This window comes from Phyllobates terribilis, unplaced genomic scaffold (genome assembly GCF_046119375.1).
Source record: "Phyllobates terribilis strain yellow unplaced genomic scaffold, ASM4611937v1 Scaffold_3__8_contigs__length_932513732, whole genome shotgun sequence".
In the NCBI taxonomy this organism is placed as follows: Eukaryota; Metazoa; Chordata; class Amphibia; order Anura; family Dendrobatidae; genus Phyllobates; species Phyllobates terribilis.
Genome location: NW_027362763.1, coordinates 394,968,616 through 394,993,177, shown reverse-complemented (window position 1 = coordinate 394,993,177; position 24,562 = coordinate 394,968,616). Strand labels below are relative to the sequence as shown.

The 24,562-nt window shown below is 43.2% G+C and overlaps 1 protein-coding gene across 1 annotated transcript in view; it reads left to right on the top strand.

The window, feature by feature from the left end:
* COL9A1 (collagen type IX alpha 1 chain) overlaps positions 1-24,562 on the top strand; it is a 196,829-nt gene that overhangs the window by 72,145 nt on the left and 100,122 nt on the right. Inside the window, exons 7-10 of the mRNA XM_073675505.1 lie at positions 6,009-6,029; positions 7,344-7,418; positions 7,561-7,596; positions 7,682-7,744. Coding sequence (XP_073531606.1) covers positions 6,009-6,029; positions 7,344-7,418; positions 7,561-7,596; positions 7,682-7,744 — 195 coding nt within the window. The remainder of the gene's footprint in view (positions 1-6,008; positions 6,030-7,343; positions 7,419-7,560; positions 7,597-7,681; positions 7,745-24,562) is intronic.

Sequence of the window (24,562 nt, the reverse complement as noted above, 5' to 3'; positions counted from 1 at the left end):
CCCAATGTATCCCCCCGGGGCCCCTAAGATTTTTGTAAATACCTTCCATTGCAGATAATGCCTGTGAGTGTCGCTATCGTTGGCAGCTCACAAGCATCACGTGACCCCGCGCTGATGTCACGACAAGTGAGGCATGACTCAGCGCTGGGGTCTCCGCGGTGGCTGCTGGGTTGCGGGTGGGGTTACCCCCCCGCATCACACCCAGCATCCACCGCACGCTTTCCCAATGAATGGGCAGAGGCAGAGCACACGGTTGATGCCGGGTGTGACACGGGGGGTAACCTCGCCCACAGCCTGGCATCCACCGTGGAACGTGGAAGACAGAGACCCCCGGCTGCTGCCAGCACTTATCGTGACATCAGCGGATGTCAGAGCCAGCAGCAGCCGGGGGTCACGTGATGCCTGTGAGTGGCCAGTGATAGCGCAGCTCACAGGCATAATCTGCAACGGAAGGTATTTACAAAATGGCTTAGGGGCCCCGGTGGGGATACATTGGCGTGGTAATCTAAAGTAGTGGACAACCCCTTTAATGACCTAGACACAGATAAGTGATTATGACATTTCAGTGGTTACATGGGGGGATGATCTTCCTCTGTCACCAATTCAATGTCCACACAGCATGATTGTGGTGTGCTGATAATATGCTGTGATTCAACAATGATCCCCAGGTCGGACACTGACATAAGTCTACAGGGTCCTGCTAGAATCAGGGCATAAAAGGGTTGCCTGGTTTAAAACTACAGGTCTGCAGTCATTCTATGTGACTGCAGACTTGTGAATCCTCATATTGCATGCATTATGAGCTCTAAGGATTCTCAAGTGCTGGCGCCGGGAACAGCAGTCATGTGACTGCAAGTATGCGATGTCCATTCTCCTTGCCACAATACGACTAGACTGTTTCCATCTAGTCAGATTGTGGCTTAAAATATGCATATTGCATACTTACGGTCACATGACCGCAGTTCCCGCTTCTGGCACTGAAGAATCCTCACAGCTCATAGTGCATGCAATATGAGGATTCACAAGTCTGCAGTCACAAAGAATGACTCCAGACTTGACAGGTAGTATACAATGAAAGGCATAATGCATTGAAATACAGAAGTATATTATAGAAGTAATGACAGAATCACATGTGCAAGACAGTTATTTGAACAAAAATAATTTAAAAAAATGACTTTTTTTAACAGAAAAAAATTCCAAGTAAAATAAAGAAAACAGCTTTCCTTCATAAAATCTATTACAAAACTGTAAAATAACCCCATACAAACACATTAAAAGAATGTTGCTGTTAGCGCTGCCCCGCAATACACTATGAACTATAGTGTCATGATCTAATGTAATTTAAATGAGCACAATGCTACAAAAAAAGCATAGACACATTGTCATAACAGCATATCTCACCAAGTTAGTCAGTTAGTTTTAGGAATATTATGCCCGTAATTGGTATTGCTGTTTCTATAACAACCTGTATGATGTAAACAATATTTATCTGAATGGTGAATATAATGAAAGAAAAACTAAAGAACAATGTTGAACTTGTTGTTTTTTTATTCATCCTACTTGTCATAAAATGAGAAAATATAAAGTGATCAAAAAGTTGTTCATGTACCACTGAGAATGTCAAGTCATCCCATGAAAACAAATACACCTTGGTCAAAGAGAAAAAAAGTGTTATGGGGTATTTCAATATGAAAACAATAACACATTTTGTAATCAAAAAGTGTTTTTTTTTTGTTCAAAAGTAGAAAAACATGAAAAATATTAATTTGGTATCACTATAATTCAATCAATTTAGAGCATAAAGTTATCATGTCATTTTACCACATGGTAAACAATGTAAAAAAGAAACCAAAAATAGGAATGGCAGAATTGTTTTTATATTTTTTTGTCTTTTATTAAATGTTATACAAGTCATACTTCGTACCCTAGAATGGTGTCACTATGACTAATCCTGCAAAATAAAAGCCACTGTATGACTACATTATGTTGATGGAAAATTAAAAAAGTTATGGCTTTCGAAATGCGGAGATGAAAAATATGTACTACCTGTAAATTAGACACCATAGAATGGTGGTTCATTAAGCCATATTTACATCTTGTGCATTGTATCTGTATTAATGCGTGAATAGATTATTCTATGTTCACATTAGTGGGGAAAAATGACTACACCACTGACCCCACACTAAAAAAATGCAAAATAGCTTATTTTGAAGTTCAGTAGAATTAATCTGGTTGTACAAATCATCATGTCTAGCTGTCCCAGCTTCAGATGCTGATTTCTGAGAGTATCATCAAAAACCCATCGGTAAATTTACCTAGTGCTTATTTTCACTGTGTGAAAATAGGTTTAACCCCTTAAGCAGACCTAACTTTAAGATCAAAGGGGTTTTTCCCTGGAACAAAGTTCATTTTAATCAATCGATCTTGGAATAAAAATAACTTCCACAATTGGATGTGTTTAAAAAAATGTTCCTGTGCTGAGATAATCTTATAAATGTTCCCCTGCTGTTAACTGTGTCTGATCGTGCAGGAATATGGTCTGCACATATCACAGCTCCTGGGTAGGAAAGGACACAAAAAAGAGTATACAGACATTACAGCAGGGGATCGCAGGTGAGTCTTTCTGTGAGGTAAAACATTTCACTGCCTGTTTTTAAGCAATGTTTTACATCAAAGAAAGAATCAGCTACAATATCATGCTGTCCTGTCTGTATACTCTTTTGCTTCCTCCCCTGCCCAGGACATGGTCTGATCATACCATAGCTCCTGGGCAGGGGAGCAAGCAAAAGAGTATACAGACATTACAGCAGAGGATTACAGCTGATTCTTTCTTTGAAGTAAAACATTGCTTAAAAACAGGCAGTGAAATGCTTTACCTCAGAAAAAAAATCAGCTGTGATCCCGTGCTGTAATGTCTGTATACTCTCCCCCCCCCCCCCCTGCCCAGGAGCTGTGGTATGATCAGATCATGTCCATGTATGGTCAGACACAGCCATTACACAGTACATAGCAGGGGAACATTTATAAGATTATCTCAGCACAGGAACATTTTATTTGAACACATCCAATTGTGGAAGTTATTATTATTCCAAGATCTATTGATTAAAATCAACTTTCATTTGTGGGGAAACCCCTTTAATGACCACCGTTAAAAGGCATATCAGCTGTCGTTAAGGGGTTAAAGGTTACTTACTGATCACCTGTGGCCCGACTGCTGAGACCTCCAGGAAACCCGATAACAGGGCTCTGGAACTCCGAGAATGGGGCTTTGTAGTCCCTTCCTGAATGGAGCGGAGATGTGCATGCTCAACCTTTGCTCCTTTCATTGTATATGGGGCTATCGAGTACAGCCCTCTACTATTTCCCACAGGCAATAAATAGAGCAAAGGCCGAGCAAGTGCACCTTCAATCTATTCAAGTGGAGGTCCAAAATGCTGTTCTCAATGTTCCAGAACCATATCGGGCTCCCTGGATGTACGAGCGGTCTGACCCCCAGTGATCAGCAAGTTGTCCCCCTTTTATAGAGAGTGGATAACTTCCTTTTTTTTAGGAATAAACCTTCAAAGGTCATAAACTTGGTTGGGTGGGAATGATATATACTCTAATAGAGCTCACATTTTATGAAGAGCTGGTATGATCAGCTTCCCAGCCTTGATAATGAATTTGGGGTCTCTTGCCCCTTATAACTCAACCGTAACTTGAAACGGGGGGAATATCTCATGTTAGGACTCAGACTGCCATAATTATATGACAAAACCCAAGAAAAAAAGAAAATGAGCATATGCCCTGTAGTAATTAAATAAGTAAATAGTAATAGTACATGTAAATAACATAGGGTACTTAGTTAACACTATTTTGTTAAAAAAAACGTAAAAGCCAACCCACTGTGACAAGGTGTACTCAATTGGGAGTGTCCTATCTATAGTATTAAAAACTCACCTTGTGTCATGCGACACAATTATTTACATACTACAGGGTATACGCTCATTTTGAAATGCTGCTGCATTTCAGAGTAAAACATACTTTAAAAGCTTCCAGGCATCAAGACTGGAGACTGGCACATACTATCACATACTGGCACTGGAGACTGGTTGGACAAGCGGGTCCCCGACGGCTTCTCCCCTCCCACTGACCTGGATTGACTGGTCTCTACCTACATGCGTGTATAGGATGAGACCTGTCACTCCAGGGCAGTGGGCTGGGAGAAGCCACCTCCGCCTGTCTGACTAGTCTGCACCGTGGTTTTCCTCAGCATTTCAGAGTGAAACAGACCTAGCAGAGATCATACAGCCAGTGCCTGCAGGATACATTCTGCCCCCAGATTGGGCAGCGTGTATCAGCTAACAGGTTCACTCAAATGGCTCCCAATGCACTTCCAGCCTGATTTACACCTGGCTTCTTTTGTAGCTTTCTCATGAAAGACTTATTGTATCTCTGCAAAAAGTTATCATTTTTTATTGAGTAGAAGCAACTATTAAACCATACCACCACTTCCATTTGCTAAACCATATTGATAGGTTCTCTTTAATGCCATATGTTTGACTTTTTCCTGAAAAGTATTTCCCCCCAAAAAGGAAAAGAATATAAAACAAATCAATCACTGAGGTGCTTAGTTAAAAAGTAGAACCATTTCTTAATTGTATCTATTTTTGAAAAGGATAAGTAATATAACAGTTGGATTCCGGTGCTAACAAAGTGTGCATGTAGTCACTCTATGTGATTGCAGACCTGCTGATCCTCACATCGTGCACAGCTGGCGGCGAGACCGAGCAGTCATGTGACCACAAGTATGCGATATGCATACTTCCGGTAACATTCCGACTAGTCATGCGTGGCCTTGCTCAATGCAAGTGAATTGACCGAGGCCGCGCATGTCTAGTTGGAATGTGACCGGGAGTATGCATATCACATACTTGCAGTCACATGAACGCTTGGACTTGCCGCCGGCACTAGAAAATCGTCAGGGCATGCTCTGTGCGCAATGTGAGGCACCGCAAGTCTGCAGTCACATAGAGTGACTGCAGACTTCCAAGATAAACTTGGACCAACCCCTTTAAACAGTATTAGCAATCCAATTTTACTTTTCTCAAGCTTTAAAACCATGTATGTCATTGTAAATTAAGTGTTAATTACCTTTAAATATATATATATATTTTGTCAACAAAATGATTATATAAGCATATTTGTAGTCAGGACTCTAGCACAGCTGGGTGACTAAATATGTGATGTAATCATAGACGTCATGCTGGTTGTCACCCAACTTTCCCATAAACAAATACAACTGAACAGAATTTTAGCAGTTTGTGAAAAGATGACAACTCAAGGGCTGAAATAACATTTATTTTGAGGGATCATTTTCTTGAAATGGTTATTAATACATGAGTGGATCAGGATTTCACAGCCTCAGTGAGGTTAACGTAAAAATTTAGGAGTAATGAAAAAGAAATGTAAAAAAAAAAAGAAAAGATAGTGTCATGTAAGTAATTTCTAGTTCCTGATAAGACACAGGTTACAAGGTGACGGCGTGGGAATTTCATATTGGGCCAATAAAAATGAAGCTTTTATACCAAATTGAAGAGGGTGTTCAGTGAGGTCAATAACCCCTTCCTACCAGTCCCAAGTAAATGCAGTTGTAGTATATTACAGTTCCAGCTTCCAGTGGAAGGGTTAAAAGACTTTCATCATCCTACCTTTCCCATCCCACAGACTAGGCATCCTCCAATCATTACTACCCTCCTCCCAGAACATTAATAAACATAAGGATCTGAGTCTTCTCCAGGGCTTACCTTGCTTCTTGTGTTAGCTCATTCACTTGGGGGATTTACTTGTGGGTCCTAATATTGGACAGGGGCTAAGGATACTGCGATTTCTCCCCTGGCCATAGGTCCCACTATGGCTAAAAGTGTCAGGGAAAGCAGTGCCCTCCTGCTGGTGCTAGTGTTGCACCTCATTAGCTTCTCCTTAGCTCAAGTAAGTGTCAACTAACTTCCTTCATTTGTCTTTTCCAGGTCACCCAGGTAATGATAAAGGTAAGAGATGTTGTATAGGGCGGAAGTTTGTAGAAGTGCTATAACTGTCTGAATGTATCTGCTTACAGCAGAGAAAGTGTTACCTGATAAAAGTTTGGCTACTTTGTGGAAAGTTTACAAAACTTTCTATCTCAGCATAAGTGATGCGCCAATGATACAATGCATACTGCAATGACTTACATGGCATAGTGTTCTGTGGTTATCTGATGTACACACAGGGGCAAGATAATGCTTTTATGGAGACTACTTTTACATTTCTTATTTGGCTAATCACTCCCTTGGCATGCCAATTACATGCCAATTAAACACCACTTTCCTTAAAGTGATGCAGCCAGCATGGAGAGATTTCAAACACATAGTGAGTAGGAAAGTGAGTCTCAGGAGGACCATTGCCAGATGTGGGAATAGACTAGGAGGTGATGAAGGGTTAATGGTAATGCAGCTCAATGCTTCATGCTATACAGAAGTAAATAGGGTTACAGTATAGGATTCAGGCAAGAAAGGGTTATCTAGGGGCAGAGAGAGGTAAATGTGTAATAAGGTTAATGAGAGGGAGAGAATTACAAAGGGGTTAAGATGTAGTAGGGTTAATATAATTGCAGAACAGGCATTTTGGTTATTTGGCGAGAAGAACAGACAGGTGCAGGTGATAAAGGATTAGGATGAGGGGTGTAGTACAGGGGTTACATTAATGCACTGTGAATGAGGGTGCAGTACAGGGGTCAGGAGGTGGTAAGGAAGCAGAATGTAGGGTTACCTGGCTAATGACAGTGTACTACAGCAGTTCGGGCCAGTTCACACCAAGGGGATGGACTTGACGTCGCCCACCCCCAGCTTCTCTGCACATGGAGGAGGGAGGCCGAGGAGAGACCTCTACCTCACAATGTCCTCTTTGTAAACCCCCATACAGCCACTGTAAAAATAGATGGAGGAAAAAAAAAAGCAAACAAGAAAGAGCACATTCATCCTGCCTGCAGGGGCTAAAGCCTGCACACACAGTCATAGCACTCCATAGAATATGCCACACAAAATACACATCATATCTAGCCTGTAAGACGCCTCTGTATAATATGCCCAGTCATATAATTATTCCAGACGTAGTGCGGAGATACGCAATAATGCTAAAGTATGACAGCTGTCAATCACCGGTTGTATTTGTGTTCATATATAAATGACATAAATAATCGTTACATCCTATTGTAGGTCTTTATTGTGCCGTTGGTCATTTAGCTATATACGTTCAGCCTAGTAGCTGTAGACAGGTGTACGTAGCATTGTATATATCATACCTAATGTATCCTATTGCTTTATCAGAGAGGACCCCCAGGACCCGCTGGACCAGTAGGTCCCCCTGGAACATCCGGAGTCCCTGGCATAGATGGCATTGATGTAAGTGTCATATTTAGAACAGATTGTCTGTACTACTATATATACTCTAGTAACTGTCTCCCATATAATTTACTATCACCAATATGTTGAATGTAGTTGTCATTTGTCAATGGAGCTGAATTTTCCACTTTTTCTATTACAGGGAGACAGGGGTCCAGATGGTCCTCCAGGCCCCCCGGTACGTTTCCATAATCCTCCAGACTGCTCTGTGTTTTATAGATTTTTTTTCTTTTATTACTTATTGTGATATTTTTTCTTATCAGGGTCCTGATGGGGAACCGGGCAAAGCAGGATCTCCCGGGCTACCAGGCGAGCCAGGAGCCGATGTGAGTATGATCACTATTACAAGGTGTTTTTCGAGATGTCGAGGTTGTATGAGGAGGGGGGGGGGGGGTCCCTGCAGACGTCTTCTCTATGCCGTCTGGATAGAGGGCTTGTTGTCTGCACATAGCCTTGTGTTGGAGAGGATGGCTGAGGCTCAGATATCACAGCAGACTGTGTGTGAGCTCCATTCACCAAGAAGAGCAGCCACAGTGCTCACTTGTACTTGCAATATTAGGAGATGACTAAGCGTCAATATTGCAGTGTATTAGTATCTTTTCTAACGCTGTGAGTCCAGTTTATTACTATTTTACACAGTGGTGAATTGTTAGATGCAGCAGAGCTGATTTTGTTATTTGGCACGTGTTGTAGTCTACACCAGAAATTTGCTATGTTGTTTATTTTTAGTGGTATGACCAGTTTAAAAAAATGATATATACTGCAGAATAAAATGTTGTTGGAAAGTGTTTTTTTGTTAGTTGTTACAAATTCTGTTTCTGGGAAAGCTGGGTGACGAGGACTATGGTGATAATTGTAGCCCCCTACAGACTTCAGAATGACAGATTTGCTCTAGTTGAACAGAAACTGAGGGACATTTACTATGTACCTTAGCAGATTGTCGCTTTGGGACGACCTGGTCTTAATTATGTGCAGGTGGATATGGTGGCCATATTAGCTGTCACCCAGCTTTCCCGGAGATGACGGCTGCAGGTAGTGTCAGCGTTTTATATTGTGGCTGTGATTATCCATTAGTATACTGACAGCTGCCTCGTCATGTACATTGTGATGTATTAGAAGTCCCGTCTCGTACATCAGACAATACCATATGGTATGACAATGTCTCCATATCACCGCAGACATATCCTCACCAGTGACTTTATAGGAGAAGTCACATAGCTTCCTGCTCGACAGCATCTCTGCTCTGATCAAATTGCATGTTTGTCATCTCATGCTGATAGAGTATGCTTACACCGGGTATGTGGGCCTGCAGGCTGACTGTAATTATTACAATTACATGGGCTGCATACACAATGTTGATGGCATGTGAAACCTCCGCACTTTACAGTCAGCCCATCTAACTTCTGTGACTTGGATTTTTAACACATGTTGAGGGGCTATAAATAAATCACCTTTTTCCTACATCTCGTATATGTTTGTTGGCTGCAAGCAAAAAATTGCCTTTAACGTGTTTTTAAACTGAATTATACAGATTAGTACAGAGATGTAGCAGAGCTGAATGACACATTGCTATACAAGTGGGATCTGTAGTGCTATCATTTATATCAGGTTCATAAAATGAAGACTTGATCTGTTGTGTCACTGGCTAAAATCGGAACATGATGGATAACATGAATCCATTTACCGGAATGATGCAGAACACAATTAAAATTCCCAGCATGTTGTAGCACCGTGCACTGTGAGCGCAGAGAAGGACCCCGGCCTTGTCATTTCTAATAAGTCCCATTTAGTGCACTTTAACCTTCAGGGCTTATGACATCCAGTCCCTGCTGTGGGTCACAGTATTCCCAGTCTTTGAAGTTTAATAAAAATTTGGAGAGGATATATTTGTACTCTTTGCGAACTTTCATACATTAAATAGCAGAAATGGTGGGGTGTTAGACCCCCTCTGATCTGATATTTATCAGCTTTCCTAACGATATGTAACCAATTTCATTGTAGTGGAAAACTCCTTCAAAGGAATTAACCACTTTATGTTTAATATATGTGTTGGGGACGTGATTTTCTGGCACTTACTAATTTATACCTATTACTGGTATTGATAAGCGGATACATTCTAGCAGACTGAATTCTACTCGAAATATACAAAATTAAGCATTTGCCAAAATGCTGATTTTATTCTCTTTGTGGATTCAGCGAAATTGTGACTGCTGGTTAACAGTTTTCTGAACCGTAAAAGGCCATGAAATTGTTAAAAAAAAACAACGAAATAATGATACCTTACCTTTCACCTCTCCGTCCCTACCGTATAATCCATCCGGCCCATCTTCAGTTCGCTTTTGCTCGCGCTGAAATCCCTGCCTAAGTGCACGAAAGGTCATAGGGTCATCAGGTCACAGTATGCACCATGATTTTGCGTGTGCATGCGCAGAACGACAACTGGCGCTAATGAGGACCAGAAAGGTAATGGTGAAGAGTTGAAGGGCCTGAGAGGTGAGCGGTGTAAGTGTTTTTCTTATTTTTTACATCTTATGTTTATTATGCTCTGTGGCCTGGAGAGATCTCAGCGCATAATGAGGGTAATTAAATTTGCGGAGAATAATTTGTGAATCTAATTTGCGGAGAAAACCTACACGAACAGGCAAATTTGCAGTGTGCCTAAAACTTTTTGTGAAACTGTGCATAGGCAGAAAGCTGCCAATTAGTGATAGGGGCGGGGTTCTACAGAGCACATGAATATGGAGGATTACCTGGCAATGGGTTTACTAGTCCTGATAATAAAACAGTGATTTTATCAAAACGACGGCTAGCAGCCCAGTAAGTGACACATCCTTGGAATCAGAGTCTCTGCCTCTACATTATTCTACTTTTAGACTAAGTGGCCAAAACCTGGTGACAGGTTCCCTTTAAGTCTTCTACATGCATGTTTCATAGATTGTGGTGTAGTGTGGCCCTATCTCTGACCTCAGAGTCTGTGCTTATATAGTACATTGGGTACAAAGAGGATTGTGCCCTGAACATTGGGTACAAAGAGGATTGTGCCCTGAACATTGAGTACAAAGAGGATTGTGCCCTGAACATTGGGTACAAAGAGGATTGTGCCCTGAACATTGGGTACAAAGAAGATTGTGCCCTGAACATTGAGTACAAAGATGATTGTGCCCTGAACATTGGGTACAAAGAGGATTGTGCCCTGAACATTGAGTACAAAGAGGATTGTGCCCTGAACATTGGGTACAAAGAGGATTGTGCCCTGAACATTGGGTACAAAGAGGATTGTGCCCTGAACATTGAGTACAAAGAGGATTGTGCCCTGAACATTGGGTACAAAGAGGATTGAGCCCTGAACATTGGGTACAAAGAGGATTGTGTCCAGAACATTGGGTACAAAGAGGATTGTGCCCTGAACATTGGGTGCAAAGAGGATTGTGCCCTGAACATTGAGTACAAAGAGGATTGTGCCCTGAACATTGGGTACAAAGAGGATTGTGCCCTGAACATTGGGTACAAAGAGGATTGTGCCCTGAACATTGGGTACAAAGAGGATTGTGCCCTGAACATTGGGTACAAAGAGGATTGTGCCCTGAACATTGAGTACAAAGAGGATTGTGCCCTGAACATTGGGTACAAAGAGGATTGTGCCCTGAACATTGGGTACAAAGAGGATTGTGCCCTGAACATTGGGTACAAAGAGGATTGTGCCCTGAACATTGAGTACAAAGAGGATTGTGCCCTGAACATTGGGTACAAAGAGGATTGTGCCCTGAACATTGGGTACAAAGAAGATTGTGCCCTGAACATTGGGTACAAAGAGGATTGTGCCCTGAACATTGAGTACAAAGAGGATTCTGCCCTGAACATTGAGTACAAAGATGATTGTGCCCTGAACATTGGGTACAAAGAGGATTGTGCCCTGAACATTGAGTACAAAGAGGATTGTGCCCTGAACATTGGGTACAAAGAGGATTGTGCCCTGAACATTGAGTACAAAGAGGATTGTGCCCTGAACATTGGGTACAAAGAGGATTGTGCCCTGAACATTGCGTACAAAGAGGATTGTGCCCTGAACATTGGGTACAAAGAGGATTGTGCCCTGAACATTGAGTACAAAGAGGATTGTGCCCTGAACATTGGGTACAAAGAGGATTGTGCCCTGAACATTGGGTACAAAGAGGATTGTGCCCTGAACATTGGGTGCAAAGAGGATTGTGTCCTGAACATTGGGTACAAAGAGGATTGTGCCCTGAACATTGGGTACAAAGAGGATTGTGCCCTGAACATTGGGTACAAAGAGGATTGTGCACTGAACATTGGGTACAAAGAGGATTGTGTCCTGAACATTGGGTACAAAGAGGATTGTGCCCTGAACATTGAGTACAAAGAGGATTGTGCCCTGAACATTGGGTACAAAGAGGATTGTGTCCTGAACATTGGGTACAAAGAGGATTGTGCCCTGAACATTGAGTACAAAGAGGATTGTGCCCTGAACATTGGGTACAAAGAGGATTGTGCCCTGAACATTGGGTACAAAGAGGATTGTGTCCAGAACATTGGGTACAAAAAGGATTGTGCCCTGAACATTGGGTACAAAGAGGATTGTGCCCTGAACATTGAGTAGAAAGAGGATTGTGCCCTGAACATTGGGTACAAAGAGGATTGTGCCCTGAACATTGAGTACAAAGAGGATTGTGCCCTGAACATTGCGTACAAAGAGGATTGTGCCCTGAACATTGGGTACAAAGAGGATTGTGCCCTGAACATTGGGTACAAAGAGGATTGTGCCCTGAACATTGCGTACAAAGAGGATTGTGCCCTGAAAATATGGTACAAAGAGGATTGTGCCCTGAACATTGGGTACAAAGAGGATTGTGCCCTGAACATTGGGTACAAAGAGGATTGTGTCCAGAACATTAGGTACAAAGAGGATTGTGCCCTGAACATTGGGTACAAAGAGGACTGAGCCCTGAACATTGGGTACAAAGAGGATTGTGCCCTGTACATTGGGTTGTTATGATCTGCTACAGAGACTAAGGAAAGGCAGGAGATCTGTCCCTACAATAGAACTAAACTAGATCCCTACGATGTAACGGGGAACCTGATCCTGCGATCAGACCCGCTAAAGTCCTCGGCTAGTCTGAACGCAGACCTATAGATGTGGGGGAGGGATCCCTACAAGATGTAAGGACTGGGATTAGTAGGACACCTCCTAGCAGAAATAGTAGCAGTCAAAGACAAACACACAACAAAAAGCGTAGAGGTCAGAAGACCTAGCAAAACTAACAAAGAACGGCAATAGAGAAACAAGCTAGCTCAACAGTAGTAAATACAAATGAAGTCCAGCAAAGCCAGGAGGGCGGAGCCGGATTAAATAGGCAAAATGGTCATGTGACCAGCAAACTAAAAAAAAACTAACAGGAGAGTTGTAACAGTACCCCCTCTTCTAAGAGGATCCTCCGGATCCCCTAGGCCCAGGCTTACCAGGAAACCTCCTGTGAAACGCTTGGACAAGTCTGGGAGCAGAAACATCATCCGCTCTCACCCATGAGTTATCCTCAGGTCCGAAACCCTTCCAAGCGACGAGATACTGCAAACTCCCTCCATACCGTCTAGAATTTAGGATGCGGGAAATTTCATATTCCCCGTCCTCCACCACCGGAGGAACAGTGGCAGAAGCGTCACCATCCGACACATCAGCTTTTTTCAACAGAGAAACATGAAACACGGGATTAATCCTCCAGGACGTAGGAGCCTCCAGCCTAACAGCAGATTGGTTAACTATCTGAAGTACCTTAAAGGGCCCTACGAACTTGGGACCCAATTTTTTAGAAGGAATCCTCAATCGCAGATTCTTAGAGGACAACCAAACCATGTCACCAACAGCAAACAAAACTTCTTGCCGTTTCCTATCAAAGTACCTCTTAGATTTTTTGTTAGCCTCCTGAAGATTACCACGCACATCCGTCCAAACTCTCTCCAAATCACCGGAAAAACTCTCCTCCTCAGGCACAGCCGAAACCAATTTGGAAAATGACCCAAAAGACGGATGTCTCCCAGAACAACAAAAAAAAGGCGAACACCCAGCAGAAGAGGATGTATGGTTGTTAAGAGCAAATTCAGCAAGTGGCAGAAACTCAGACCACCCCTCTTGATTGTCTGCCACAAAACAACGCAAGAACTGCTCAACATCCTGGTTCTTCCTTTCTGTCTGGCCATTAGACTCAGGATGATATCCGGATGAAAACGACAAATGAACTCCCAACCTGTCACAAAAGGCACGCCAAAAACGAGCCACGAACTGAGGTCCCCTATCAGAAACAATGTCAGTAGGAACACCATGTAGTCTGACAATCTCCTTGACAAAGGCCTTAGCGAGTGTCTTAGCGCAAGGCAGTTTGATGAAGGGAACCAAGTGACACATCTTGCTAAAACGGTCCACGACCACCCAGATGACCGTGAAACCTTCAGAGGGAGGAAGGTCAGTAATAAAGTCCATAGCCAGATGTGTCCAAGGTGCACTAGGAACCTCCAGAGGGCAAAGCAACCCCGCAGCAGGAGCATGCGAAGACTTGGATCTTGCACACACAGTACATTGGCGCACCCACTTAATGACTTCCTTCTGCCATCCAGGCCACCAAAAACTGCGACCCACAAGTCTCTTGGTCTCAGAAATTCCTGGATGACCTGCCAACCGAGACTCATGACACTCAACAAACAAATCTCTCCTAAAGGTCCTAGGCACAAACAACCTCCCATGGGGAGTGTTAGATGGGGCATTCTCCTGTGCTTTAACCCCTTCAGGACCCAGCCTATTTTGACCCTAAAGACCTTGGCATTTTTGTCAATTCTGACCAGTGTCCCTTTACGAAGTAAAAACTCTGGAACACTTCAACGGATCCTAGCGATTTTGTTTTTTCGTGACATATTGGGCTTCATGTTAGTATTAAATTTAGGTCGATAATATTTGCGTTTATTTGTGAAAAAATCAAAAATATGGGAAAAATTTTGAAAATTTTGCAATTTTCAAATTTTGAATTTTTATTCTGCTAAACTAGAGAGTGATGTGACACAAAATAGTTAATAAATAACATTTCCCACATGTCTACTTTACATCAGCACAATTTTGGAAAAAAAAAAATTTTTGGTAGGAAGTTAGAAGGGTTCAAAGTTCATCAGCAAATTTTCTTTTTTCCAGCAAAATTTGCAAAGCCATTTTTTTTAGTGACCACATCACATTTGAAGTCCCTTTGAGGGGTGTACATGACAGAAAACACCCAAAAGTGACACCATTACAAAAACTGCACCCCTCAAGCTACTCAAAACTACATTCAAGAAGATTATTAACCCTTCAGGTGCATCACAGGAACTAAAGTCACATGGAAGAAAAAAATGAACATTTTTATTTTTCTAACAAAAATTTTCTTTTAGCCTAAATTTTTTAATTTTCACATGGGTAACAGGATAAAATGCATCCTAAAATTTGTTGGTCAATTTCTCCTGAGTACACTGATACCTCATATGTGGTCATAAACCACTGTTTGGGCACACGGCAGGGCTCAGAAGGGAAGGAGCGCCATTTTACTTTTTGAATGGAAAATTAGCTCCAAAAGTCAAATTGCGCTCCTTCTCTTCTGAGCCCTGCCATGCGCCCAAACAGTGGTTTATGACCACATATGAGGTATCAGTGTACTCAGGAGAAATTGACCAACACATTTTAGGATGCATTTTATCCTGTTACCCATGTGAAAATTAAAAAATTTAGGCTAAAAGAAAATTTTTGTGAAAAAAAAAGTACTTTTTTGTTTTCACAGATCATTTTGTGAAGCACCTGGGGGTTCCAAGTGCTCACTATGCATCTAGATAGGTGCCTTGGGGGGTCTAGTTTCCAAAATGGGGTCACTTGTGGGGGATCTCCACTTTTTAGGCACATTAGGGGCTCTCCAAACGCAACATGGTGTCCGCTAACAATTTGAGCCGATTTTCCATTCAATTTGTTTGCGGACACCATGTCCCGTTTGGAGAGCCGCTGTGTGCCCAAACATTGGAGCTCACCTACAAGTGACCCCATTTTGGAAACTATACCCCCCAAGGCACCTATATAGATGCATAGTGAGCACTTGGAACCCCCAGATCCTTCACAAATTAATCCGTAAAAATCAAAAAAGTGTTTTTTTTTCCACTTTTTCATTTTTATGAATCAATTTGTGAAGCACCTGGGGGTTCCAAGTGCTCACTATGCATCTAGATAGGTGCCTTGGGGGGGTCTAGTTTCCAAAATGGGGTCACTTGTGGGGGAGCTCCAATGTTTGGGCACACAGCGGCTCTCCAAAAGCAACATGGTGTCCGCTAACAAATTGTCGGCTCAAATTGTTAGAAGACACCATGTTGCGTTTGGAGAGCCGCTGTGTGCCCAAACATTGGAGCTCCCCCACAAGTGACCCCATTTTGGAAACTAGACCCCCCAAGGCACTTACTTAGATGCATAGTGAGCACTTGAAACCCCCAGGTCCTTCACAAATTAATCCGTAAAAATAAAAAAGTGTTTTTTTTTCCACTTTTTCATTTTTATGAATCAATTTGTGAAGCACCTGGGGGTTCCAAGTGCTCACTATGCATCTAGATAGGTGCCTTGGGGGGTCTAGTTTCCAAAATGGGGTCACTTGTGGGGGAGCTCCAATGTTTGGGCACACAGCAGCTCTCCAAATGCAACATGGTGTCCGCTAACAAATTGTCGGCTCAAATTGTTAGAAAACACCATGTTGCGTTTGGAGAGCCGCTATGTGCCCAAACATTGGAGCTCCCCCACAAGTGACCCCATTTTGGAAACTAGACCCCCAAAGGCACCTATCTAGATGCATAGTGAGCACTTGGGACCCCCAGGTCCTTAGGAAATTAATCCGTAAAAATAAAAAAGTGTTTTTTTTTTCACTTTTTCATTTTTATCAATCAATTTGTGAAGCACCTGGGGGTTCCAAGTGCTCACTATGCATCTATATAGGTGCCTTGGGGGGTCTAGTTTCCAAAATGGGGTCACTTGTTGGTGAGCTCCAATGTTTGGGCACACAGGGACTCTCCAAACGCAAAGGGTTCCAATTTGTTAGCGGACACCATTGTGTAGTGCATGTCAGGTTGGTGTGCGGTGTGGTATATTGTAGTGCATACACCACACACACACACACACACACACACACAATCTCATACACTACAACACACACACACCAACTTGACATAGCCTCCTCAGCTGAGTACGCCCTAGACTGGGATGAGCGGGACGGGCGGGACATTTTGTGTGCTTTGTGCGTGTGTAAAAAAAAAAAAAAAAAAAATCAAAACTTTATTATAGTGTGAGTGTACGTGTGTGTGCTTGGTGTAACCTTCTGCAGTCACGTGTGGGGGCGGTCAGGCGTAGGGGCCGGTCAGGCGTAGGGGGCGGTCAGGAGTAGGGGGCGGTCAGGCGTAGGGGGCGGTCAGGCGTAGGGGGCGGTCAGGAGTAGGGGGCGGTCAGGCGTAGGGGGGGGTCAGGCGTAGGGGCGGTCAGGCGTAGGGGGCGGTCAGGCGTAGGGGGCGGTCAGACGTAGGGGGCGGTCAGACGTATGGGGCGGTCAGACGTAGGAGGGGCTGAGGAGATGGAGGAGCCAGAAGCAGCAGCAAGGGGGGTGATCACTGGGGCAGGAGCCGGCAGCAGCAAGGGGGGGTAGGAGGCCGGCAGCATCGGGGGGTGATTACTGGGGCAGAAAGGGGAGCAGGAGCTGGCAGGAGCAGGGGGCTGATTACTGGGTTTTCGGGGGGGGTGATCACTGGGAACAGGGGGTGGTGAACACTGGGAACAGGGGGGGGTGAACACTGGGAACAGGGGGGGGTGAACACTGGGGGAGGGGGTGATTATTGGGAGGTGGGGGGTGATATCACTGGGACTGGGGGATGGTGGGTTTGATCACAGGAGCAGGGCATTTACACTGAGCCTGCTGCTGCTGTGATCACAGTCCACCGGCTGTCAGAAGGAGAGCAGCAGCCGGTGGATGAAGACATTGGAGAGGGAGCGGAGGTCGGGGTGCAGGTATGAAAGTGGAGGGGGGGTGGAGAGGGGGGCGGGGTGGAGGGTGGGGTCGGGGGGAGTGGCGGCAATACTTACCGCTCATCAGCGGTGGCGGCGGCAGACGCGATCCACAGGGTCCACAGCAGGGGGTCCGCAGCAGGGGGTCCACAGCAGGGGGTCCACAGCAGACGATCTAGGGTTGGGAAGGTGCTGGGAGGTTTCAGCCATCCCTCCATATCTGATTGGGGCTAGTATCCATGTGACGCTAGCCCCCCAATCAGATCTGGGGGGAGGGGGGGAACAGAGGTGACACTCCCCCCAGCCAATGGCTGATGCTGTAAGCATCAGGCAATGCCCAGATTTAAGTATTACACCAATTTTCATTGGTGAAATATTTAATTCATACCGATTGGCAGTTTCACTAAAAGTGAAAATGAAACAGCCAATCGGAGGGGTCCCAGGCACGGGGGGGGTTAATCCACCCCCCGGGGGGTCGACTTCAGGATGTCCAGTTGCAGTAGCAACTGTGACACCTGAGCGACCCCGCTCGCAGGCGCTGCAGGGGCTCTTTCCCTCCATGTCACAGACGCTGTGACATGGGTCGGGAATGAACTGTTTTCCATGTCACAAACGGTGTGACACGGGTCGGGAAGGGGTTAAGAATCTCATCCTCCAAAACGGAGTCCAAAGCAGCAATCACAACACCTTCTTGTAAAATGGTCTCCTCCTCCTCCTCAACACCGACCATGGGAGAAAAGCTGCGAGACAAAGCATCCGCTTTAACATTCTTGGTACCCAGGATGTAAGTAACGGAAAAATTAAACCACGAGAAAAAAAGTGCCCACCTAGCCTGACGGGCATTCAAGCGCTTGGCAGCATCAAGATAGATCAGATTTTTATGATCAGTGAAAACCTGAACGGGAAATTCAGCACCTTCCAAGAGGTGACGCCAGTGTTCAAATGCGAGTTTAATCGCCAGCAATTCCCGATTACCAATATCGTAATTAAGTTCAGTCTCGGAAAATTTTTTTGAAAAAAAGGCACAGGGATGTACTCCATCCTTGTTTTCCTGAGACAACACCGCACCAACCCCCACCGAAGAAGCATCAACCTCAACCAAAAACGGCTTAGTCACATCAGGCTGCATAAGGATGGGAGCAGAGGTGAACCTCTCCTTTAAAAACACAAAAGCTTCAATGGCCTCAGAAGTCCACTGAACCGCATTAGCACCTTTCCTGGTGAGATCGGTCAGCGATTTGACAATAATAGAAATTTTTTTTATGAATTTTCTGTAATAATTGGCGAAACCCAAAAACTTCTGTATCGATTTCAAACCAATAGGCCTAGGCCATTCCTGTACAGCCTGAACTTTAACCGGGTCCATCTCAAAACCTTCACTGGAGACAATGTAGCCCAAAAAACTAATTCTCTGTACAGCGAACTCACATTTCTCCAGCTTAGCAAAAAGCGAATTGTCCATTAATAACTGTAATACCTCACGTACGCTCCGCCAATGAGACTCCAGATCCGGCGAATAAATCAAAATGTCATCCAAATACACAACCACATCTTTGCCGATTAAAAGTCTAAGGATGTCATTAATAAGATTCTGAAAAAATGCTGGAGCATTGGTGAGACCAAAAGGCATAACCAGATTCTCAAAATGACCCACAGGAGTGTTAAAAGCAGTCTTCCATTCATCACCCTCCTTCATGCGCAACAAATTGTATGCCCCCTGGAGATCAATTTTAGAGAACCACTTGGCCCCCACTAACTGGTTAAATAAATCGGGAATCAATGGCAGTGGGTAAGGATTGCGTTCAGTAATTTTATTAATCTCACGAAAGTCCAGACAAGGACGTAAATCGCCATCTTTTTTTTTCACAAAAAAAAAACCAACAGCCACAGGAGACTTGGAAGGCCTAATATGACCAGCGGCCAAGCTTGTCTGTATGTATTCCTCCAAAGCCTTTCTCTCAGGAATAGTAAGATTAAATAAACGACTCTTAGGAAGAGTCGCTCCAGGGACAAATTCAATGGTACAATCATAGTCTCTATGGGGAGGCAAAACCTGCGACTCCTCCTCAGAAAAAACTCTCCAAAAATCCTGAATAGGTACAGGCAATTCCCCTCTATCCACAGCAGCAATGCGCCCGTTACAACACTTGTCATAACACTTAGGGCTCCAGGACTTAATTTCATTGGTAGACCAATCCAGCACAGGATTGTGCAATTTCAACCAGGGTAACCCCAATATTACTGGAGAAGGCAAATTATCCAATACCACCAAATCCAAATTCTCTTGATGAATACCATTAATAGTGAGGGGAAATTCACAGACCTTGTGAGTAACACTCTTCAAGGGAGAGCCATCGACAGAAACCACAGCAATAGGGGATGACAAAGTTTTAGGTTCTAATCTAAGTTTTTCCAAGAATCCCCCATCAATCACATTCAGAGTAGATCCACAATCCACAAATACCCGAAATTCAATTAATTCATCCTGAGCAGCAGTAGTGGCAGATAGGAATACTCCCTTAGAATTTAAACAGGCAATACGAGCATGACTGCCCATTTTTTTTTCTTTCTTCTTACGAAGCACACAGCTCTCAATAAAATGACCAGAATTTCCGCAATAGAAACACAAGCCTTCAGAAAGTCGGCGGTCTTTTTCCTGAGAGCGGGGTGCCATCGCCCCAATTTCCATCGGCTCTCCATTGTCAGCACAGAACCTCTCAGGACTCGAAGCTGACATAGCAGAGGATTTGCTCTCATTAACCCTTTCACGCAGTCTCCTGTCCACCCGTATAGCTAATTGCATTGCCTCCTGCAAGTTTCCAGGTGTGGGATAAGCAATCAGTAAATCCTTTACCTTTTCACATAGCCCTACAAGAAACAAGCTTTTCAAAGCAGAATCGTTCCACCCCACCTGGGCAGACCACCGACGGAAGTGAGAACAATATTTTTCCACATTACCTGATCCGTGCCTGAAACGTCTTAATTCAGACTCAGCAGATGAGACACGATCAGGATCATCGTACAACAAACCCAAAGCAGAAAAAAAACTATCCACTGATCTAAAGCACGGATCACTAGGTTGGAGAGAGAAGGCCCATCCCTGAGGATCTTTGCGCAAAAGTGACATTATGATCCCTATGCGCTGTGATTCATCACCAGAGGATCCGGGTCTCAAACGAAAATATAATAGACAAGCATTTTTAAAAGAAAAAAAATCTTGTTGTTCGCCAAAAAATAGATCAGGCAGACGTACCTTAGGTTCCACAAAATGCGCTCCAGAACAGCTACTCACGTGTTGTTGGAGCTTGGTCACCTCCAGAGAGAGTCCCTGCAAGCGTTGAGCCAAATCTTGCACCGAGACCATGACGGAAAACTGGAGGTCTTTCCTTAGAGAAAATTATTATTTTTTTTTTGGGCTGGACTTACTGTTATGATCTGCTACAGAGACTAAGGAAAGGCAGGAGATCTGTCCCTACAATAGAACTAAACTAGATCCCTACGATGTAACGGGGAACCTGATCCTGCGATCAGACCCGCTAAAGTCCTCGGCTAGTCTGAACGCAGACCTATAGATGTGGGGGAGGGATCCCTACAAGATCTAAGGACTGGGATTAGTAGGACACCTCCTAGCAGAAATAGTAGCAGTCAAAGACAAACACACAACAAAAAGCGTAGAGGTCAGAAGACCTAGCAAAACTAACAGAGAACGGCAATAGAGAAACAAGCTAGCTCAACAGTAGTAAATACAAATGAAGTCCAGCAAAGCCAGGAGGGCGGAGCCGGATTAAATAGGCAAAATGGTCATGTGACCAGCAAACTAAAAAAAACCTAACAGGAGAGTTGTAACATGGGTACAAAGAGGATTGTGCCCTGAACATTGGGTACAAAGAGGATTGTGCCCTGAAAATTGGGTACAAAGAGGATTGTGCCCTGAAAATTGGGTACAAAGAGAATTGTGCCCTGAACATTGGGTACAAAGAGGATTGTGCCCTGAACATTGGGTACAAAGAGAATTGTGCCCTGAACATTGATTACAAAGAGGATTGTGCCCTGAACATTGGGTATAAAGAGGATTGTGCCCTGAACATTACACTTGTAAACAAAAGTTCTTCTAGATTTTAAAACGTATTTTACTTACACTTACATTTAGAACCTGTACATGCCATCCTACAAACCAGCACAAGAAGTGGCAAAGTACCTACCTTGGCCACTTTGCTGTTAATAAGTAGTGATTTTGGGTTGTTCAGACTCTTCAGTCATTCATGCAGGTCATTTTACTCTGCTAATAGATTGTCAAGTGCAGTCAAGTATATGGAGTAGAGATTCTTTCTTTGCCATACTAGTTTTAGCAATACTGTGTATTAAAGTGAACTTGTCACCATAAAAGTGCAGTCAAATCTGCAGGCATCTATAGAGCAGGGGAAGCTGAGTAGATTGATATATATAATTGTGAGAAAGGATTCAGTAAAACCTGTGCTTTCATCATTTAAACCTCTGATCTTTCTGGGATTTTCAGTCCAGTGGGTGGGGCTATCAGTGATTGACTGCTGTCTATGAATGTCTGTTTATACAACGAAAGCTGTCAGTCACTGATAGGACCGCCCACTGAACAAAAAACTCCAGTAATAGCAGAAGATTAAATTATGAAATCACAGATTATACTGAATCTTTTCTCACAAAACGATATATCATTCTGCTCCGCTCCCCCCTTATATGGTGCCATCAGATTGGACTGCATTCTCATGGTGACGGGTTACCTTTAAAGCAAGGATAGGAAGATGGGGATATGCAGACTAGAGGTGAAATGTAAGGCCAAACACAGCTGTGTACTTTGGACTCTTATACTGCATGCACAGATAGTTGGCTAACATGATGTCTTACAGAAAACCACAGAATGCATTATGACATACCCAGCTTTGTCACAGTATATACTTTCATGCTTCAACAGCTGCAGTTACTAAGTTAAGCCATATGTTACCAGCAAAAGCTAAAACTACTAAATGAACAGGAAAAAATGCATATGACAAAGAATTCTACATCATTCTTACATCTGATCTTCTGGCTGACATGTTTACAATGGAATTTCAGCAGTGAAGCCTGAGAATGCAGAGTCTCATATAGACTACACATTGATACAGGAAATATTATAGGGTTCATTCATTGCTCTTAATGTTTTTATGTGTTGCTATGAACACTTTAAACGGGAACTATACTTTCAGCAAATTTTGCATAAATCAATAGTACAAGCCAAATATAGGAAACCTTGTAATAGGACTTATCAGAGAAATATGCTTGTTTTTCCACTTATGAGACACTTCTACTCTCACCCCATCTGACAACTGATTTAACTATCCAGTATGGAAAGCTCAAATCCATATTTCTCAAGACAGGTTACACCTTCTATTATACTCAATGGAGAGGGGAGGAGAAGGGAGAAACAGGTAGCTGGAGACACAGAAGGATCCTGCTGAGCTTTCTAACAAGTCTTTTATCTCACTCCTCAGCTTGATTAGTAGATTCACATCTGAACTGCTCAATAATACTGTTTATTTTTCTCCATGCTGCTGCTTCCGTCTCTGTGCTAACTAAGGAATGAAGATCAAAAGTCCCTTTTATTTGATGTGCTCTATATGGGACAATTAAGAGATAGATCCTGTAGTGAGAAAAACTGGTGACAATGCAGAATAAGTCATATAACGGCTAGAAACTAGCATTTACAGGACCTAGTCCATTGACCATATCAGTAATCTGTGACTGCTGGATGGGAGCCTAAGAACTTCCTCCTATCTCCTGACATCCATGCTTCTTCTTTTGATTAGCCAGCCTGTCACAACGTCATCATTACAGCATGACACACATGACTTCTCGCTAATCAAAAGAAAAACTGTGGATGCTAACAGGTAAGAGTCAGTTGACTGAGCTGCCATCCAGCAACCACAGATTACTGACTACTGGCCAATAGATCAGGTCCTGTGTATCAATTCCTCATACGCACATGATAACGTGTTCTGAAAAGTTACTTGAAAGCTTAGTTCTCCTTTACAGTTAAATTCATACGCAGCAGAATTCTGCAACTGAGAATCAGTTCTGTTTGAACAGGAATGTTTTGGAGGGAAGCACATGGATATCTCTAGGCCTTATTCAGATAAATGGGACAGTTGCAGACATTTCTGCAACAAATTTACTATGTAGTATTATTGTTCCAATTTCTAATATACTCTAGATAACTACATTTGTTCACCTTAAAGGGAATCTGTCACCCCCTGACACTTATCTGACCTCTAATATGGGCATACAGGTATGCCCCATATTAGAGGTCTTGTTGAAGTGAAATGTCTTTTTATTAAGTCAAGTTTCTGATTCTTGCAGGCCCGGGGCTGGGAAGAAATCCCTGCCTACTGTGGAATTATAATGTTTTCCCCCTCCCCTGCATGTCACAGTGCCTGGATTTGGCTGTGGCAACTGCATGTCAGCATAGAGGGTGACAGATTCCCTTTAATACAATGGCATAGCATGTATTAAGACTGTAATATTGTAGCATCCGGACGAGGCAATTATCTGTGCTCCTTAACTGTCAGCACTCCCTGAATTCCTACCACCGGTCCAGTATTGAATCTTTTAAGTTCATTTATTGTATCTTAAAAAACTACTGATGCACTGTAGTTTGCCTTTTGACCTTCTATTTTTTATCCTCTAGCTGAAATGTGACTTAAAATTTAAAAAATAAAAAGTTATACTTTGTTATAATCTTTTTTTCCTTTTTTTTATTACATTTCTTTAATATAACTATTGTATCACACTACCCCTATCCCTAATCGTAGCCCTTTTTCCTAACCCTGAACCTAGCCTTAGGCCTAATACTAGCACTAAACCTAGCCATAACCGTATTCCTAAACCTAATCCTAGGTCTAATCCTAAGCATAGCCCCAACTCTAGTTAGGGTTTGAAAAAATGTAAAAGTATAAGAGCATCTTTTAGTAATGAATGAAGACAGTATTGAATCATATGCAGTACACATGATTCAATAATGTCTTCATTCAATAGCTGCTGATCTTCTGTCATCTCGGTTGCTGCCTATGCAGAGTGCAGCAGA